General features: G+C 37.8%; 1 protein-coding gene across 4 annotated transcripts in view; it reads left to right on the top strand.

Annotated features, from left to right (window-relative positions):
• The window catches only part of fam131ba (family with sequence similarity 131 member Ba), a 44,744-nt gene extending 24,813 nt beyond the window's left edge, over positions 1–19,931 (top strand). Inside the window, exons 3-9 of one of the 4 annotated variants that reach the window (XM_073822510.1) lie at positions 3,108–3,143; positions 6,222–6,315; positions 7,410–7,628; positions 8,999–9,139; positions 13,540–13,832; positions 15,675–15,932; positions 17,749–19,931. In XM_073822510.1, coding sequence (XP_073678611.1) covers positions 3,108–3,143; positions 6,222–6,315; positions 7,410–7,628; positions 8,999–9,139; positions 13,540–13,832; positions 15,675–15,932; positions 17,749–17,988 — 1,281 coding nt within the window. In that variant the 3' untranslated portion in view covers positions 17,989–19,931. Of the gene's footprint in view, positions 1–3,107; positions 3,144–6,221; positions 6,325–7,409; positions 7,629–8,998; positions 9,140–13,539; positions 13,833–15,674; positions 15,933–17,748 lie in introns of all 4 variants that reach the window. The other 3 variants (XM_073822511.1, XM_073822509.1, XM_073822512.1) reach the window with 3 other exon arrangements.
• Positions 19,932–21,368: the final 1,437 nt, after the last annotated feature.

Genomic DNA, 21,368 nt, shown 5'->3' with positions numbered 1-21,368 from the left:
GAACATTTTCAATCATATTGCATTTATAGTTTTGTTTATTTCTATTTTGTGACACTTGAATTTTGTTCAAGGTATAGTTTACCCGAAAATGAAAATTCTGTCATTAATTATTCTCCCTCATGTCTTTCCTATTGAAGCCCGTTTCTGCCACTAAATAAATAAAAAATAATAATTATTGCGACTTCTCTTACAATTCTGACTGCTTTTCTCAGAATTGTGTGATACAAACTCGCAATTATGACTTTTTCCTTAGAACTGTGGAATTAAAAAAACTCACAATTGCGTGTTATAGTCACAATTGTGAGACTAGTTTTCTTGCTAGTTATTATACAATTCTAAGAAACAAAGTCAGAATGAGAAAAAAAGTTTGAGATACAGAAAAATTGTGAGATACAGAGTCGCAATTACATTTTTATCATGCATTCAATGGCAGAAACAGACTTCCATACGTTCCGAACCCGTAAGACCTTAATTCAACAATTCCTTCAGGAGCCGGTGTTCTGACGCTGAACTGGATACACTGTGCCTTGTTTACAAGCAGAAAAAGATGCATGCTGTACATAAAACAGTCTTTGTAAACATGATTTAGGCAATTTTTTGCCCATCCTTACTTATTTGAACCAGAATATACAGACAGTGAACTAAGAGAGATGGACGTTCTACGTCAGAATACCTACGTCAGCAGCACCACATGCATGCGTCATAATACTTTTGTGAACGTGTCCAAGACTTACACAAAAGAGAAGAAATTGTTGAATAAAGTTGTTATTTTTGTTTTCTTTGTGCACAAAAGTATTCTCATAGCTTCATAAAATTACGGTTGAATCACTGGTGTCACATGGACTATTTTACTAATGCCCTTACTACATTTTTGGCCCTTGAACGTGGTGGTTGCGTTGATATCTTAAAGGAACACTCCACTTTTTTTGGAAATAGGCTCATTCTCCAACTCCCCCCGAGTTAATAAGTTGAGTTTTACCGTTTTGAAATCCATTCAGCCGTTCTCCTGTTCTGGCGATATCACTTTTAGCATAGCTTAGCATAGATCATTGAATCCTATTAGACCAATAGCATTGCGTTCAAAAATGACCAACGAGTTTCCATATTTGTTGTATTTAAAACTTGACTCTTCTGTAGTTATACCGTGTACTAAGACCGGTGGAAATGCAAAGCTGCGAGTTTCTAGGCCGATAAGATTAGGAACTACACTCCCATTCTGGCGTAATAGTCAAGGAAGTTTGCTGCCGTAATATGGCCGAAGCAGGCGGAGTATTATCAGAAATGAGTTCCCAGCTAGTTTAGCATTTGCACATGTGCTGTGTGGTATTACTGCTCCTGCTTCAGCCATATTAAGGCAGCAAACTTCCTTGACTATTACGCCGGAATGGGAGTGTAGTTTCTAACCTTATCAGCCTAGAAAATTGAAGCTTTGCATTTCCACCGGTCTTAGTACACGATATAACTACAGAAGAGTCAAGTTTTAAATAGGACAAATATCGAAACTCGTTGGTTATTTTTGAATGTGATGCTATTGGTCTAATAGGAATTTAATGATCTATGCTGAGCTATGCTAAAAGTGATATCGCCAGAACAGAACGGCTGAATGGATTTCAAAATGGTAAAACTCAACTTATTAACTTGGGGGGAGTTGGAGAATGAGCCTATTTCCAAAAAAAGTGGAGTGTTCCTTTAAAGTCAGAAAGCACTCGGATTTAATCAAAAATATCTTAATCTGCATTCCAAAGATGAATGAAGGTCTTACGGGTTTGGAACAACACAAGGGTGTGTATTTAAAGACCTGAATTTTTGCCTGAATATCCCTTTAAATCTCAGCCATTCTCTGTTAATAATTGTAACTTAATAGTTGTTTTGAAAACAAATCCCATCCGAAACGTTCTTTACACAGCGTTCCACCTTAAAGTGTGTGGCAAAAACATTAATTACTTCATCACTGGGTGGAGAGGAAAACTAATTTGATGTTTTAAATTTGCACCTAGCTGCTTTTGCCCCCCCACAGAAAAGTTGTAGGTGGCTGCTGTAATTGCAAGCCAGCCTCAAAAATGTATTTTTAGGAGCCTGTTTATGTAACAGAAGCGGCCGTAAAGACTAAGATGGTGGAAAACAAATCGATCAACCCCCGAACCGTCCAACCATGCCTGTAGTCTGCTCGGAGTTTCTAAGGGGCAGACATTTGCCCCACACCAACGCCTTTCTGACACTGACCCCTATCTGACCTTTCATATTGATCTCTCTCTTAATGAACAATGAGCGGCTACTGCTGTTCGTACTGGCACCAGTGTTTGTCTCGCTGCTCTGGGTGCGGTGTAAATGCGATCGATCTCTCGCTGTGAGTATGTTTGGGTTGGCTTGGATTACTTACTCCAGTGCTACTCATCAAAGTCGCCTCCATCTCTGTTTGCTGCTGTCCTCATCCAGCGTAGAGACTTCTATTGGGGGCAGCCGTGGCCTAATGGTTAGAGAGTCGGACTTGTAACCCAAAGGTTGCAGGTTCGAGTCTCAGATCCGGCAGGGATTGTCGGTGGGGAAGGTGAATAACCAGCACTCTCTCCACCCTCAATACCACGACTGAGGTGAGTCCCTTGAGCAAGGCACCGTACTCCCAATTGCTCCCCGGACCCCGCAGCAATGACTGCCCACTGCTCCGGGTGTGTGTTCACGGTGTGTGTGTGTTCACTACTGTGTGTGTGCACTTGGATGGGTTAAATGCAAAGCACAAATTCCTAGTATGGGTCACCATACTTGGCCTCACTTCACCTCCTTTCCTTTTCTTTTTCTTTCTTCCTTCTAAGGCACAGATACACTATAGGTGGTATTTCATTCATGAATATTTTACAGCATATTAGCAAATTATCTGTATAACACAACATGGGTGCATTTTGGTTTGCACAACAGTTCACAACAGATGAGCAGCATCTCGCCGCCTCCTCCTGCTTTCTGTTTGTTTGTTGTTCTTCCAGATCTAGTGTTCTGTACTTGGCTTGATGTTTCGCCTTCTGCTGTTTCCTGCTAACTGAAATCATGCCTATTCTTCTCTTTCATTGTATCTTTCCCATCTATTCTTCAACCTTTATCTGCTTTGCTTCTAGCAAGGACGTGCCGAGTTTTCCTGGGAAGGAATCAATGTAAGTCTAGTTTTGCCCTTCATACTTTCTGCCTCTGTCTTTATTTTGTGATATTTTTGTTTTTTAAATGATAGGAACATCTGTTTTCTCCATCGTATTACTCTCTGGGGTATAAAGCATTTTTTTTTTTTAAACAAATGCTCAAAAAACATGGACAGATTATGACAGGTACAATCCTTTTTTAAAAGTTCAGAATAATTAAGACTTTGTTTTTGAAGAAATCTCTTATGCTCATTAAGGTTGCATTTATTTGATCAAAAATATGGTAAAAAAGTACTATTGTTGTTTATCATTTCTGAAGGATCATGTGACACTGAAATGGAGTAATGACTTCTGACAATTTAGCTTTGCCATCACAGGAATAAATTGCATTTTAAAATTTATTGATATAGAAAACACTGTTTCTGATCAAATAGATGCAGCTTTAGTGAGCATAAGAGGCTCTTTCAAGAACATTAAAAAACCGGCAGTGTAGGATGATGTTGTGAAGGTAAATGTCATAAAGGTATGATAGTAAAAAAGTTTTACCGGAGATGTTAAAGTACTGAAAGGTTTATATGATCATAAATCACAAACTCACCTTAAATCTCTGCCATGACTCCACAGTGTTTCATCATTGGCAGGTGTCTCTGGGGGGTTTGAGCTGTCCGCCAGCTGTCTTCGATAGGCCACGTCATGTTATCTGAGATTTGGCCCGTTTTTGTGGCTTGTAGGTGGCAGTGGATGTGAGAGATGATAACACAGTGTGGTTCACATGGAGTTAGTGACATCTGCTCTCATCCTAAAATGAAAAAAGGACAGTTCATATAACAAACGTTTATGAAACTTTCCAGTGATACTTTAGCTTTTTTTTAACCATTATATTATTTTTTATTTTTTTGTTTAATTTTGTTTGTTTTTCTTTTATTATTTATTTATTTTTTGAATTTCAGCTGTCTTCAAATTTAGGCAAATTATTTTTATTAGTTTTAGTTTTAGATGTTCATGTCTTTCTTTCGTCAGTCGCAAAGAAATTAAGTTTATGAGGACAACATTCCAGGATTTTTCTTCATATAGTGGACTTCAATGGTGGCCAACAGGTTGAAGGTCCAAATTTCAGTTTCAATACAAGTTTAAAGGGCTCTACCTAATCCCCTCTGAGGAATAACGATCAGTCATTTTCTAAAATATATAAAAATGTATATACTTTTTAACGACAAATGCTAATCTTGAACTAGCTCTGTGATGACACAATTGACACGTGTGCGTCTTTACGCCTTGCATAACCACATCGGAAAAGCTAGTTCTTTGTCCATGTACTTTGGTTAAAAAAGGTCTAATTTTCTCCTCCAACTTCAAAACTGTCCAAATCTATTTTACCTTTCTTTGCACATTCACTTTGTAAACACTGGATTGGTACTTCCGCCTAAGTCACTGGTGCATGACGTCGAGCTACTGTAGTGCAAGATGAGTATTTGTGGTTAAAAAGTATTTCAATTTGTATTTTTCTTAGAAAATGACAAATTGTTTCGCTAGATAAGACCCTTATTCCTTGGCTGGGATCGTGTAGAGCCGATTGAAGCTGCATTGAAACGGCAATTTGGACCTTCAACCCGTTAGCCACCAAACATCTAAAGAAAGAAAGACATGAACATTTTGGATGACATGGGGGTGAGTAAATTATCAGGAAATTTTCATTCTGGAAGTGAACTTCTTCTTTAAGCCATAGCCAACTGTATTTATGTTAGATACTCCACACAATAGACATTTTGACAACTTTGTGTCTAGTGGAACTAAGCTTCTAGTGTGCGTCATTCAGCTTGATTCTGCCTATCCTGCCTTCACTAACTGCTAGTTAATTGATAACGAATAGTGGTTGGATGGTAATTTTGTTTTAAGATGAGCTTTGCTGTTTTTTGGCTGTTTTTGAGTAACAGAACATCATTACTACTCGCTCTGATCACACAATTTTGAAATATGAGACAAAACATTATTTATTATTATAAGTCAGGAACACTAAAAAATAGAGCTGAAATTTGGGACTGTCCCAGGAAAAATGGGACATCTGGTCACCCTCCCCTTAGTCTCGCGTAGCCAGACCTTCAGACTGACGGCTGAAGGTCTGGAATTCATAGCAGCTTTAATTGGCCAAGGCCCGCCCATAAGGCCGTTTGACTGACATGTCAAACAACCAATCACAGTTCGTTCCGTTCAGCATCACGTTTCGGGGTGTAGAAATGCCCCCACAACAACAGACTGGCATGCAACAAGTCAGTCATTGAAATAACCAGCATTGAAAGTTAACGAAGAAGAGGGAGAACAAGCAGTAAGTCAGTAATTTGTTCGCGAACGTCGCAAATGTGTATAACAACAACGACGTCTGCATAAGCACCAAAGACGATAAGCACCTTTTAGCAAAACGCGAGTAAATCAGTCTGCGCTTTGTTTCCCGGCGGACCGAAAATAAACGCGACACTCGCGTGTTCCGGATATCCGATAAAATTCAACTAATCAGATGACGACTTTCGACATTCCTGAAGTGTTTCCAGTTAAGTGTACCATATGCATCAGACGTTTAGCCAGCGTTCCGTGGGCGTGGCGTCTGAGGCTGAGACTACCCTCCCCTAGACCAGAAGTAAAGCTAGCACAAGTTGATGAATCATGTTTGTGGTTCATTTTTTGTAATTTTGAAGCTTGACAGCTCCAGTCCTCAATTACTTTCATTATGAGTGACCAAATTACGACAAATGAGAAATGAATGTAAATGATAGAGTTTCCTTTTTTGAACCATCATTTTAATGTGCTCTTAGTTTAATTTGCTACCACAACAGTAAAAAGTACAGCTAGGCTAATGAACTATATTACTTGGCAAAAGGATTGTTTACTGTCAATTATGATTAATAAATGGAATTATTCACTGGGCCTTGGTGTCCTTTATCATTGCCGTTGTTGGTGTATAATGAAAGTAATAAACCAGATGAGGCTGTGCGTTACAGTGATTTTCGTGGCCTATTGCTTTAATTGTTTTTTACTCTCACTTTCCTATCTTTTGCTGTTTCTTTAATGCTGCTTTCTTTCTTTTTTTCTTTCTTTCGCCAGCTGTCCATGGAGGACACCACCTCCATTTTGCCCCGTCTGAAGCGGAACTCCAACGCCTATGGGATTGGAGCTCTGGCTAAGTCCTCTCTGACAGGTGTGTCAGGTGTGTGTCTGTCCTGGTAGCTGGTAACCGACCCCATGTTGGCTCCAGAGGAGGAGATGGCGATTGGAGCCAACATGGCTGCCCCTGTGGGTCCCCCTCCCTTTCCAGTTTCACCACCTGCCTCCTCCATTAATTAGTACATGTCAATGGCTTCTTTAGCCATTGATGAAATCCCCAGTCAGACCCAACAAGAGTTCACAAAATACGGCTGATGTAAGTGCACTATCCATCTCCACAAGCTTGCTGCTGGGAATCGTAGTTATTCGGTGTGACGCCAGCTGTGTACTGTAGTCTGTTTTGTGGTTTTGTGAGTTGAAGTGCTCGTAAATTGTTGGTCAGTAGTGTGTTGTGGTGTCGTTTTTTTTTTAATGGAAACTGCTCATTGTCACAACAGGTTTCTGGAAACGTAGGTATCTCTGGATTTCATGTCCTGTATCTTTTGCATTTCTCTTGTTTTTCTTAAATGCTTGAAAGTGGGGTGAAGTGCTCAAGTGATACCAATAGATTGTTTTTCCCCTGGAACAAATGGAGGTGATTTATCAAAGTATTTAAAGAGAGCAGTCACTTCATCAGATGGGGTTTTTATCATTGTCAGCAGCCTCGAGAAAAATCACAGAGCCGTTACCATCAGACTACCTTGTTTTTAAGCTCGCATTTGCATTCAGGGCCTTGCGTTTAAAACGAATGCGTCTCTCGTTCGAATGAGATATTTGCATGCTAATGAGCCATTTTGTTTAAAGGAAATGTTTAGACATTCGGCTCTTATTATTCATACATGCCCAAAAGCTTATGAATCTCATGTAATTCATTACTCTCGTGAATAATGCATTTGTAAAGATGATCAACCAATCGCATCTCTCTCACCGCTCGTACACCGATTGATCAAATCAACAGACTGTAGCTCATTCATAATCACTCATTCAGTTGTTATCATCCACAGAGCCTTGAAGTAGTTTACTGTAGTGAGGTGATTAAACGAAAAACACATATCTCATAATGCACCGCCTGGCTGCTTTCATTTCGCCCCTTTCTGCAGCTCCATGTAGAGACTGTACAGGTTCTGACTTGTGTTTCTTTCTCTTTAGGGGTTACCAGATCAATGAAGGACAAAGTGACCAAGCCCACTGCCATGGCTCAGGGTCGTGTGGCTCACATGATTGAGTGGCAGAGCTGGGGTAAACCATCTGCAGGGCCAGAAGGGGGAGCAGGACGCTCTAATCTAGTCCGCGAGAGGGAGAGGCGGCTTGAAAATGATGCCTATAGTGACTTGAGTGATGGAGAGAAAGAGGCACGAATGGCAGCGGGTGAGATGATTGACTGAAGACGTTGAGATGATTGGAAAATGTGTAATGGTAAAGTCTACAGGCAGAATCATCCCCCTTCTCACATTTAGATGTAGTACAGGTTGGAAAAATAATATATTAAAGGGATAGTTCACCCAAAAATAAAAATGTTGTCATTAATGACTAACCTCATGTCGTTCCAAACCTGTAAAACCACTTTTAAGGCCCAGAAAGGTAATAAGGACATTGTTAAAATAACATTCCACTCACATGGACTATTTTAACGATTTTACTACCTTTCTGGGCCTTGAACATGGTAGTTGCATTGCTTTCTGTGCAGGCTCTCGGATTTCATCAAACATCTTAAATTGTGTTTTGAACTGTGTTTGAACTGACATGAGGGTGAGTAATTAATGACAGAATTTTCATTTTACTAAAATTAAACATCATAAAAGATAAACATCACCAAATTTGGCAAGTTTTGTTCCTGAAAACAACATAAAAACATGGGCTCAGAAAAATGCAGTTATATTACTGAAGAAAAGTATAATTTACACTGCCAGTCAAAAGTTTTTGAACTAGAAGATTTTTATAGTTTTTTAAAGAACTCTCTATTGCTCACCAAGCCTGCATTTATTTGATCCAAAGTACAGTAAAATCAGTAGAATTTTGAAATATTTTTACTATTTACAATAACTGTTTTCTATTTGAACATATTTTAAAAATGTAATTTATTCTTGAGATTTCAAAGCTGACATTTTAGCATCATTACTCCAGTCACATGGTTCTTCAGAAATCATTCTAATATTCTGAGTTGCTGCTGTTGAAAAATAGCTCAGTAGAATTTTTTTTTTTGATGAATATAAAGAACAGCATTTATCTGAAATAGAAATCGTTTGTAACATTATAAAAGTATTCATCATCACTTTTGATCAATTTAAAGCATCCTTGCTTATTCCTGTGATGACAAAGTAGTGTCACATGATCCTTCAGAAATTATACTAAAATACTGCTCAAGAAACAGTTGTGCTGCTTAATATTTTTGTGGAAGCTGTAATACTGTATATTTTTGATGAATAGAAAGATCAAAAGAGCAGCATTGGTTTGTAATAGAAATCTTTCACAATATTTATATATGTTTTTAAAGTCCATTTTTAATCAATTTAATGAACATCCAATCTAAAGAAAAGTATGAGTATTTCTTTTAACAATAATTATAATAATAAAAACATACTGACCCTAAATTTTAAAAGTATATATATGCTAAATGCTGGAAAAAATTGGAAAATGTTTAGCTGAGTGAACCACCCACTATGAATCTGTACATATTTAAAAGGTTTATCCAGCATATTTCATCTTTAAAATATTAAAACAGTTATCCTTTTTTGCAGGAATTTTGCAGCAGTTTGCCATCTCTGAGGCCACACTCTTAGCCTGGAACTCTATGGATGGAGAGAGTCTCTGTGCCGACTCCAACCAGGGCAGCGTGGCTCACCTCAGTGAGGTTAACCAGGAGAGCATCACCAGCAGAGGTGAGGGTCACCAACAACCACCTCATCCCATAACAGAATAAAGACGTTGTTGTAGAGATTTTAAAAAGGCAATATAATTTCTGTTATGTTACATCTAAGTTTTGTTTGACTTCAGATGAAAAGAACGATCTTTTGTTAATCCACAGCTCAGATATTACAAGCACACACGTCTTAAGCACATTCTTGCATAAATATTACACTCACAGCTCAATAGCTTGTGAATATTCAGATCTGTTTGCATCTTTTGCAAGAGTCTCATAACCACACCTCGGTACTTCTCTGATGTGAGCGCTTGGATATTTCTGCGGATTTGATTTATATTGTTTACCTAGACTTGACTGATGTGCCTTCCAGTCCATTTGACAGGTCTACAGCGCATTGCCACCACTTTATTTAGTGTGTGGAAATGTGTCAGAGATGCCACAGTGACAGCTGCAGGCCCAAAGGCGATGGTGGGGGGGTGGGGGGGGGATCGCAGAACAGTGGTTTTCCCGAGGTTCAGCTATCAGAGCTTAAGCCCTGGGTTGAAGCCAGGTTGCAGCGTAACACCAAACAAAAAGCATCTCCTTGGCCTGATTATGTCAAAATAATGAGGATTTTGTGTGTAGCGGAGAATTATAACAATGGAAAACTATAACAATAATAACCCAAATGAAAAAAATCTGTCATTTACTCACCCTCATGTTGTTCCACATCTGTATGACTTTTAAAGAAGTAGTTCACTTCCCGAACAAAAATTTACAGATAATGTACTCATCTCCTTGTCATCCAAGATGTTCATGTCTTTCTTTCTTCAGTCGTAAAGAATTATGTTTTTTGAGGATAACATTTCAGGATTTTTCTCCATATAGTGAATGTCTATGGTGCCCCGAGTTTGAACTTCCAAAATGCAGTTTAAATGCGGCTTCAAACGATCCCAAATGCGGTTGTAAACGACCCTGGCCAAAGAAGAAGGGTCTTATCTAGTGAAACGGTCAGTTAAAAATGACAATTTATATATATCATAATAGGGATGCTCCGATTAGGGCTTTTGCAGCCGATACCGAATACTGATTTCGTGTCATGGTGATCCGCCGATACCAGTGCCGATTGTGATGCTTTGAGCTTTATATAACTGATATGTATAAAATATATATAAGTAACTGATCTCTGATCAACATTTCATATTTTTCAGATAAATTATTACTATACATGTTGCTTTTGTTATATTTTGTTACATTTTTACATTTTACATTTTTACATTATTACATTATGTAATATATTTAATGTAATGTAACTATTGTTTTAACTGAGTAATAAATAATCACTCATTATACAGTAATTTTAATATGCCTTCAAAATTGGGTTTATACTTTTTTTTAATACAATTTTTTAGGGTAACGTGAACGTCATAACACGAACGGCGAACGTAGTTCCAGGCAGGTCTTGACCGCATTATATGTCTGTATCACTTCGCCACATAATTTCAGTTTTTTAAAGATCCTTACAGCCTAAAACAGCAAAATAACCAAAACCCACAACAACACTGGCCAAACTAAATAAGGTAAACAATAGGATAAAAACAACAGATTATTTCCATGTTTTAGTAACAAAATCACGTTTTATTATGTCATCCATTTTGAGAGACGCACAGGTACTTCACGAGCCTAATCTCTCTCACTCTGGCTCGTTCTTAAGTGCCGAATCAGGTTAGTGGTATTAAATGTATTGACAATGCTCCTGCATGTGAGATTTCTTTGGCATGGCATTTTTTTGCCATAGAATTTCCACACCGGCGATTACGGCGCCAAATTCACTCACATCCGCATGCATCATGTACGTCCTCATGCAATGACGTTGTCAAATTGTGATCGGTTCGTGAGATTGGTGAAGTTTAGTGAGTACCGATCGAATCATCCCTACTTTCTAACCTCAAACGCTCATCTTGCTCTGCATGAACTGTTTTTCCATTCAATAAAGTTAGGGTATGTCATATAAATCCCATCTTATTTTCTCCCTCAACTTCAAAAATCTTTTCAAAATCAGCCTACATCGCTGCAGAAGTAGTGTTTGCAAAGTGAAAAGTGCAAAGATCAAACACCCTTAACAAAAAAGGTAAAACAGCGATTTAGGATGATTTTGAATTTGAGGGAGAAAATGAGATGGCAGTTTTTCGACATACCCTAAGGTTAAAAAGTATATAAATTTTAATAAAAAACAGATAAATAAATAATAATAATAATAATTTGTTACATTTATATAGCGCTTTTCTAGACACTCAAAGCGCTTTACAGTGTCAGGGGTATCTCCTCATCCACCACCAGTGTGCAGCATCCACCTGGGCGGGCCAGAACGCCCACCACACACCAGATTACTGGTGGAGAGGAGACAGAGTAATGAAGCTAATCGGAATATGGGGATGATGCGGAGGCCATGATGGTCAGAGGCCAATGGGCAAATTTGGCCAGGATGCCGAGGTCACACCTCTACTCTTTTCGAAAGACATCCTGGGATTTTTAATGTCCACAGAGAGTCAGGACCTCGGTTTAACGTCTCATCCGAAGGACGGTGCTTTTTGGCAGTATAGTGTCCCCGTCACTATACTGGGGTGCTAGGACCCACACAGACCACAGGGTGAGCACCCCCTGCTGGCCTCTCTAGCACCTCTTCCAGCAGCAACCTAGTTTTCCCAGGAGGTCTCCCATCCAGGTACTGACCAGGCTCAACCCTGCTTAGCTTCAGTGGGCAAACAGTAAATAAATAAATAACTGATTGTTTCACTAGATAAGACCCTTCTTCCTCAACTAGGATTGTTTACAACCGCATTTAGGATTGTTTGAAGCCGCATTTAAACTGCATTTTGGAAGTTTAAACTCGTGGCACCATAGAAGTCCACTGTATGGTGAAAAATCCTAAAATGTTTTCCTCAAAAAACAATTTCTTTACGACTGAAGAAAGAAAGACATGAATATCTTGGATGACAAGGGGGTGAGTACATTATCTGTAATTTTTGTTCTGAAAGTGACCTTTTTCTTTAAAGGTGCCATATAATGGAAAACTGTATTTACCTTGGCATATTTGAATAATAACAGTTCTGTCCATGGACTTGACATACCGTGAGTCTAAAACACCATAGTTTCCTCCTTCTTAAATAAATCTGGTGTTTGCAAGAGACCACTGAAAAATAGGGTAATCCTAACTTAACTAAGAATATGATGTTATAGTGCCGATTATTAATAGTTACGCCCCCTACATTTGCATAGCCCAATCATCAGAAGTTCTGCAGGTAGGCTATTTTGAAATAAAAAAAACAAATCGAGGACAATAGTGAAAATGGATGATGTTAAGTGCAGGGATGGGTTGGTGTCTGTACCCAGAAAGTCAAGGAAAACAAATAAGGCGTTCTAATAAAATAAGGCGAGCCACTTAAGGGACACGGTTAGCTTCTTGCTAGCAGTAGCCTGTAACATTGCAGTACATAAGATTTCACTTACCACATAAACAGAATAAGGAGAGATGACTGTGCGAACGATGGCGAATGATTTACAGATCCTGAGCATCACTACCAAGCATCTAAACTTGTAAAATATGTGGTAAGTACTGCTGCTGTAGTATAACGTTACACAGAGCGCGTGCAATTGCAAATCTCAAAAGTGACAGTATAATGATCGTGCATTCAAAACGGCAGTTTCAATGACCCCGCATATTAATAGCGGCTCGAGCTCCGTGATTAAATATCCTCCATGTGTGAGCTACTGAGATGAGCCACACTGTGAAACATCCAATCAGAGCAGAGCTCATTATTATTATTAATGAACCGTCCAAATAAGGTAATAACAGACCATTTCAGTCTAGGGACAAATCCTAGGGTTGTAAATGGACCTGTAAAACTGTTTCTGGAGAAATTTTGCCCTTTCCTGTGCCATATAACTTCTATGTAGATATCAGAGAACTATTAAAAATATTGCATCAATGCATTCTATGGCACCTTTAAGGAACACTAAAGATATTGTGAAGAATGGTGGTAACCAAAGGGTTTTGGCTCCCATTGACTTCCATTGTATTTTTTGTTGTAGCTTTATAAAATTACATTTCACATACTTATTTATCTGGGCCTTGGATGTGTCAGTTGCATTGCTGTTTATGCAGGGTTAGAAAGCTTTCAGATTTAATCAAAAATATCTTAATTTGTTTTCCAAAGATAAACAAAGGTCTTTTGGGTTTGGAACGACATGAGGGTGAATAATTAATGTCAGAATTTACATTTTTGGTTGAACTATCTCTTTAAAGTGCCAGATGACTTGAAGCACATGCTTATAATAAACAGAACACCACTTCAGTTCCATCTGCATTTGAATTACACACTTCACCTTATGACCATCCGTCCATCTCTCCTTCATTTCCACGTCTCTGTCCTTCAGACCAACCATTGCATCATTCCTCTGCAGATGTGTGGCCTCACACCTATGTCTCCCAAGGCCTTTACTGTCTCTCCTCCTCTGATGCATGGGAGCCAATCAGCAATGAGCCCTCGGGTATGGCTTCTCCAGCTGCAAGCTCCTATATCATGGTGGGTGGGGCTTCGGGTGAGGGTTTTGATAGCTCCAACCACTATTTGACACAGCAGCAGCTGACGTTGCAGCAGCAGAACAACCTACAGCAGTTCCAACATTATCAGCAGTACCAGCAGCAGCAGCTCCTGCAGTATCAACAGGTCAGAAAACACACAGGTTGACACACTGCCATGTTTACATGCTCCAAGTTGTGTTTAGCTCTACTACTTGACCTCTTTTAGCCAGGTGTCATCTACAGGGTGGCGCTGTAGGTGGTCTTGCCGTATTTAAAACATTGACTATGAGTGAAAGGTGTGATGGCGTTCAGGTTTTAACATCTCCAGGAGTAGTCTTTTCAGTGCCTGATCAGAAATGGTTTAGAATCATTTTAAAATGCATATAATTATAAGTAAATAATAATGTGTACTATGTAATAATGAATGTTTTTGAGCAACACATTTGCATATGAGAATGATTTCTGAAGGATCATATGACACTGAAGACTGGAGTATTGATGCTGAAAAGTCAGCTTTGAATCACAGGAATAATTTACATTTCAAAATATATTCACAAAGAAAATGTTTGTTTTAATTGAAATAATATTTCACAATATTACTTTTTATTATGGATTTTTGATCATATAAATGCAGCCTTGATGAGCATAAGAAACGACTTTAAAAACATTACAAATCTTACTGATCCCAAACTTTTAGCTAAAAACAGCCTAATATTAGTGTAATCTATTAACTACACATACCTTTATAGTCATGTCACATATGGATGTCATGTCATAAAATATTTGTAATATAACTGAATTTGTATTTAACCTAAAGTTACTAATTAAAATGCTTTAATTTAATCAGTTATTCAAACAGCAGCTACAGAAAACGAGCAAAGAACATTTACATTATCAAAGATTATCACTTCAGTCTAGCTCGAACTTACTTTAAAAAACACTCCCGTTATAATAAGTGAAGTTGTCTACACTGTATGTTGAATAAATCTATTATACACATCGCACGAACATCTGCAGTTTGTTCAGCGAGTCACGTACTTAACAGCGCAACTCTGATGTTTCAACGATGACTCAACTGAACGCCTCTGATTGGCCACTGCAGTCATAAACTCAACGGAATCGTGTGTCATTGGTTATAACGCGCAACACTGTACATATGCGTAAAAAATAAATATGATGGAACAAATAAGCGGTAATGATAATTATATAATAATACTAGCCTTTAACAACAACAACAACAATAATAATACTGTTTCAATGTAAACAACAGCATGGATTGCACAGTGTAATACTGAATACATTGTTCTGCTAATTTATGATGACTAAACCACAGAAAAGAAAAAAAAACGTGTGGAAGCTGCTAAATCATATAGAGAAGAACTTAGTAAGCAGAAAGGGGTAAAGATACATATGAGCAGTATTAATTTAGATATTAGCCTAATTTTCACCTACCTGACTGGACATGATAATAACAAACACAAATGTTGTAAAGTTGTCCTGGAAATCCTGGTTCAGTTTAGCCAACCGCAAATGCCTTTTGGTCCTCAGATAGTTTTGTGCTCTTCTCCTTGATTTGTTATAGTCTATAGTACTCCAAATGTTTTTCCCGGTCTGACCGATTAGTACATCCCAAAACATGATAATAATTGACCAAACAAGTTCTGTTTGGTTCAGTGGCATTGACGTTCAGTGCCACCAATAAGGCCAATTGATGATGTGGTGTCGTGAAAACACTCTATACAAGACAGGCCTACTATCATCACAGCCCTAAAATAGTTTTAACTATTTAGTTTTAAAAAACAACAATGAACAATTACATCAGTTATAATGCTTCTTAGGATTGTAGATCATTACCTCATTAAAAATGTCAGTACAAATTTTGATATCTTCCGTGCCAGATTTTTAAATTCTTTTTGTTTCAGAGTCAGTTTTTTTCCATCCTATCTGCAAACATTCCTGATTCTTTTTCTCTTGTTTTCTCTTGAAGTCTTTGGAACATCGAATGCACAGCACCTCCCACTCTTTACAAGCCACGCCCAACAGCACTATTCACAGTTTGGGCCCGCCCACTCACCCGAGACTGGCTGACCTGTGGGCAGCAGCCCAGGTGGAGCCCCATCAGGTGGAGTTGATGGGACACATGGGCGCGACCATGGCCGAAATGGGTATGGCTGAAGTATACGGCGAGGAACCCGTCCTGGAGACTGAATGCATCCCAGAGCAGCAAGAGGAGGAGGAAGTCAAGGTGGGATATTTTATGTCCACATCCTTCACCAAAAGTTCCCCCAAAAACGAAAATTAGCTGGAAATGTACTCACCCTTAGACCATCCAAGATGTAGATGAGTTTGTTTTTTCATCAGAGCAGATTTGGAGGAATTCAGCATTACATCACTTGTTCATCAATTGATCCTCTGCAGTGAAGGGGGTGCTGTCAGAATGAGAGTCCAAACAGCTGATAAAAACATTACAATAATCCATCAATGAATGTCTTGTGAAGCAAAAAGCTGTGCGTTTTTAACTTCAAACCATTGTTTCTGGCTAATATACAAATCCTCTATACATACAGTTGAAGACAGAAGTTTACATACACCTTGCAGAATCTGCAAAATGTTACCAACATAAGAGGGATCATACAAAATGCATGTTATTTTTATTTAGTACTGACCTGAATAAGATATTTCACATAAAAGATGTTTACACATAATCCAGAAAATAATAGTTGAATTTATAAAAAAGACCCCGATCAAAAGTTTACACACACTTGTTTCGTAATGTGTCACTGTGTCGTTACCTGAATGAAATAGCTGTGTATTCTTATTTAGTGATAGTTGTTCATGAGTCCCTTGTTTGTCCTGAACAGATAAACTGCGCGCATTTCTTCTGAAAACTCTTTCAGGTCCCACAAATTCTTTGGCTTTTCAGCATTTTTGTGTATTTGAACCCTTTCCGACAAATACTGTATGATTTTGAGATCCATCTTTTTACACTGAGGGCAACTGAGGGACCCATATGCAACTATTACAGAAGGTTCAAACGCTCACTGATGCTTCAGAAGGGACAAATGATGCATTAAGAGCCAGGGGTATAAACTTTTAAACAGAATGAAGACGTGTAAAAAAAATTTGTCTAAATATCTTATTTTTGTTATAGTTCTGTAATAGTTGCATTTGAGTCCCTCAGTTGTCACAAAAATGCTGAAAAACCAAAGAATCTGTGGGACCTAAAGGATTTTTCTAGTTTTTCAGCATTTTTGTGTATTTGAACCCTTTTCAGCAATGACTGTATGATTTTGAGATCCATCTTTTCACACTGAGGACAACTGAGGGACTATTACAAAAGGTTCAAATGCAGAAATACGATGCATTACTTTTGAATCAGGGTAAATTTAACTTATTTTGTCTTCTGGAAAACATGTATCATCTGTAGCTTCTGAAGGGCAGTACTAAATAAGAAAAAAATTAATATCTTCATTTTGTTCAAAAGTTTACACCCCCAGCTCTTAATGCATCATGTTTCCTGCTGAAGCATCACTGAAGCGTTTCAACCTTTTGTAATAGTTGCATATGAATCCCTCATTGTGAAAAGATGGATCACAAGAATGGATCACAAAATTATAGTCATTATTGGAAATTATTCAAATACACAAAAATGCTGAAAAACTAAGAATTTGTGGGACCTAAAAGATTTTTCTGAAGAACAGCGGGCAGTTAAACTGAAAAAAACAACAAAAAAAAAAACAGTATTAAGAATCAAGTGTATGTAAACTTTTGAACAGGGTCATTTTTATAAAATGTAAATGTTATTTACTCTTGCGGACTATACGTTAACATCTTTTATGTGAAATATCTTATTCAGGTCAGTACTAAATAAAAAATAACATGCATTTTGTATGATCCCTCTTATTTTGGTAAAATATTTAACACTGGAGAGCAAGTGATGCAATGCTAAATCCGTTCTGATGAAGAAACAAACTCATCTAGATCTTGTTTGGCCTGAGGGTTTGTAATTTTCAGCACACTGGCCGAACCTATTTCTTTTCTTTTTTTCTCTTATTCTCAAGGAGGATGATATAACACTCACCCTCGAACCCGAGCAGACATCCGTAACTCCCGCCCTGACCCCTCCGCCACAGAGAGAGGACTCCACCCCACCTGGGGGTATGAGCCCAGGGCAAGCACCAGCAGCAGAGCCAGTGGCTGAGCACATGACCTACGAGGTCACATCCTGCGTTGTCCAATCGCTGGAGGAGAAGGAAGAAGAGGTGAAGGATGGGGCCATTGTCGTTGTGGCAACCAACTGATGGCTCAAATGGAGGAACAAAAAACAAAAACGAAACTGTCTGTGAAATAATCAACCAGTTAAGCTATTGTATACGCCCTTTTACCCCAGATGTGTACTCGTAAGAACTGTCACATCAGGAACAGATTCATTCGTTATTCGCCGGGCGCATATAGAGACTAAACATGGGAGAGCTTCAAAGCCGGGATGATGCATTATACGTGCTGCTGCTGCTGCTGTTTTATGGCGGGAGCGCTGGAGTCCAAGGCCGCTTGCGAATGAAATTGAAGAGTGCAATACTGAGAAATCAATACAACCAAAAGAAAGTGCATGCGATTTTTTTTTTTTTTTTTTTTTTTTTGAGTATTTAAGTGACTGAATTAACAGTATCCACATAGTAATAATATATATTGATTTTTGTAATAAAACTAAAAGCCAATGAAACAAATATGTATTTGTATGTATATATATTAACATGTATGTTCTGTATGTATGTATGTTAGTATGAATGTATGTGCCCTTAAAAGGTATATTCTGGAAAAAGTTACGAATTTGCCGTCTGCGTGAAGTGTCCCCAATGTACCTCCAACACACTCGCACACACTTACACAAACACTGATGCACACACACTGGAAAATATGTTTTTGCTCTTAATATATCCAAGCACAATACTGCCCAAATGAAAACAGTGCTGCCCTTTTCAACATCCTAACTGTATTGTTACTAAGACTTATGCACTACTATGGACATAAACGAATGTATTGCCTATCTTCATAGCGACAGCCCGGTCTGTCCTCAAGTTTTTGTTTTGTTTCTGCATTTTTTTTCTCATCGGTGTCTGTGTTTATCTGTTTGGTACTGCCTGGCTGAGCTGCTCAATATTGATTTGCACTGAACAACTAAAGGAAAGCTGAAGACTCATCTTCGTCATTCCGGGACGTTCCATACTCAAACTTTGGAAATCTGTTGAGTCTGAGACTACGGGAAACCAAATTGGGAATCCTGGAGACAACTCATGGATCTGTCATTTCCATTTTTGGTGAACTAACATATAGGAGCCATTAATGTCATGTGTATTTGCTATGTTATTTACATTCTAGCTTTCCCTGTAGCTGACATAATGCAAAGAGATAAACTCTCATTACCTCAGTGAAATCATGTGGTAATGGGGTAGTTGACATGTTCGGTCACAGTATGTTTTTGTCACGACAGACCGTATGACTGTGGAAAGAAGTGAAAAGAAGGTGCTTTTCTGGTTAATGCTTGCAGGCTTTCCACTAATTATTTAATAAGCTGTAATTCAAAAACCCGCTGCAGAAAGAAGTGCCCTCGACTACTAGCATGCACATCTCAAATTTTTGTCGACACATTCTAAAAACCCCCCACTAATTTAGATTTAGAAGGCGTTAGCAACGATTTGTATTCTTTGATGATTTCGAGAGTTTTAATTAACGCCGTTATGCAATGCTGAGGCAACATTTGTTTTTCTATACTAATGAGGCCTGAGAGTTGTCATTCTTTGTGATATTTCCAACATCTAGGACTAGCGTCTGCCGAATGCGAGAGTCATTTTCACAGACCTAATGGAATGAAATTCGAGAGCGGGCGAAATGAGAAAGATTGAAGTGGATGATCTCTCGTGTTTAGCGAACAAAATTACATTCTTTGGAAAGGATGCTCTCAGCATCTTCAATGTCAGAGCGCTTTGTGAAGGGTCCAAAAGATGACAACGTTAATAGCTGACAGCAATGATGTCACAAGGTCACAATTCTGTCATACTCTGTGAAATATGAAGCATTTAGTGCAGACTGGCAAAGAAATGCGGTGAAATCAGAAATGGAGTTCTGATACAAAATAAAGTTAGGTAGCGATCTTGCAGTTTCTTCAACTCATTCGGTGTCATCCTGTAAGCTCATTCAAATCATGTGCATTTTAATGTGCTGTAAATAAAATCCTTATTGTGAAGGTCTGTCTCATTTGTTAATGGCTATAGAGTTTTATAAAAGATTAGTAAATTGTATAGATACACTACCAGTCAAAAGTTTTTGAACAGTACGATTTTTCTTCTTCGGCTCACCAAGCCTGCATTTATTTGATCCAAAGTTCAGCAAAAACAGTGCAATTTTGAAAAATGTTTGATTTGTTGTTTAAAAAACATGTATTATGTTGAAAACAGCGGAGTAGACGTTTTTCAGGTTTCTTTGATGAATAGAAAGTTCAGAAGAACAGCATTTATCTGAAATAGAAATCTTTTGTAACATTATAAATGTCTTTATCATCACTTTTGATCAATTTAAAGAAGCATAAATTGATAAAAGTAATTCCTTGAATACTTTTGAATATTGTGTAATGTTACAAAAGCTTCTTATTTTAGATAAACGCTGATCTTTGGATCATTTTATTCACCAAAGAATCCTGAAAAAATGTACTCAACTGGTTTAAATACTGATAATAATAATAATAATAATAATAATAATAAATGTTTCTTGAACAGCAAATCAGCATATTAGAATGATTTCTGAAGGATCATGTGACACTGAAGACTGGAGTAATGATGCTGAAAATGTAGCTTTGATCACAGAAATAAATTACATTTTAAAATATATTCAAATAAAAAGCAGTTGTTTTAAATAAGCTGTATTTTTTTGCTGTACTTTGGATCAAATAAATGCTGGCTTGGTGAGCAGAAGAGACTTCTTTGAAGGAAAGGAAAGGAAAGGAAAGGAAAGGAAAGGAAAGGAAAGGAAAGGAAAGGAAAGGAAAGGAAAGGAAAGGAAAGGAAAAAGGAAAGGAAAAACTTACTTACTAAACTTACTGTTCAAAAACTTTTGACTGGTAGTGTATATTAAGATACTCTCTCACTGAATTACGAAATCAAAACATTTATCATTCCACATTGCTGACTAATCTAAAAAAGTATGCGCCTTAAAGGTTTTTAATTCACATTTATTACTGTTTATTGAACTGTTAATTCCTGAAAGATATGAGACAAAAACATTAACTACATTACGAATCAAACATTTTTTGTCAATATCTCATCACGCCAAGAAGGTGAATGAATAAATAAATTAATAAATATAACAAACAAACACACAATCAAAAATTGAGGCAAATAATGTTACTGCTCACAGACTGAACAGATAAAAAAAATCACATTAAATTAAATGTAACATTTAAAGGAAGACAGCAGATCACATGAACCAACATAGATTGTTCATAAACAGCAGAGTCCTTCGTTTAAAGACATGAGAGACACCTGAGAGAGAGTTTTCAGAAAAAAAAGATGGATAGATGATGATAGGACATGAAGGGTTTCATTAAGAGAGGACAGTGTGCACTCCCTGAATTTTAAATCGCTGAAAATTTATAACTGGAAAAGGGCAGGAGTAAAATATATTCCAG

Source organism: Garra rufa, chromosome 17 (genome assembly GCF_049309525.1).
Source record: "Garra rufa chromosome 17, GarRuf1.0, whole genome shotgun sequence".
NCBI lineage: Eukaryota > Metazoa > Chordata > Actinopteri > Cypriniformes > Cyprinidae > Garra > Garra rufa.
Note: the sequence above shows the minus strand (reverse complement) of the source record. Positions and strands in the feature narration are given on the sequence as shown.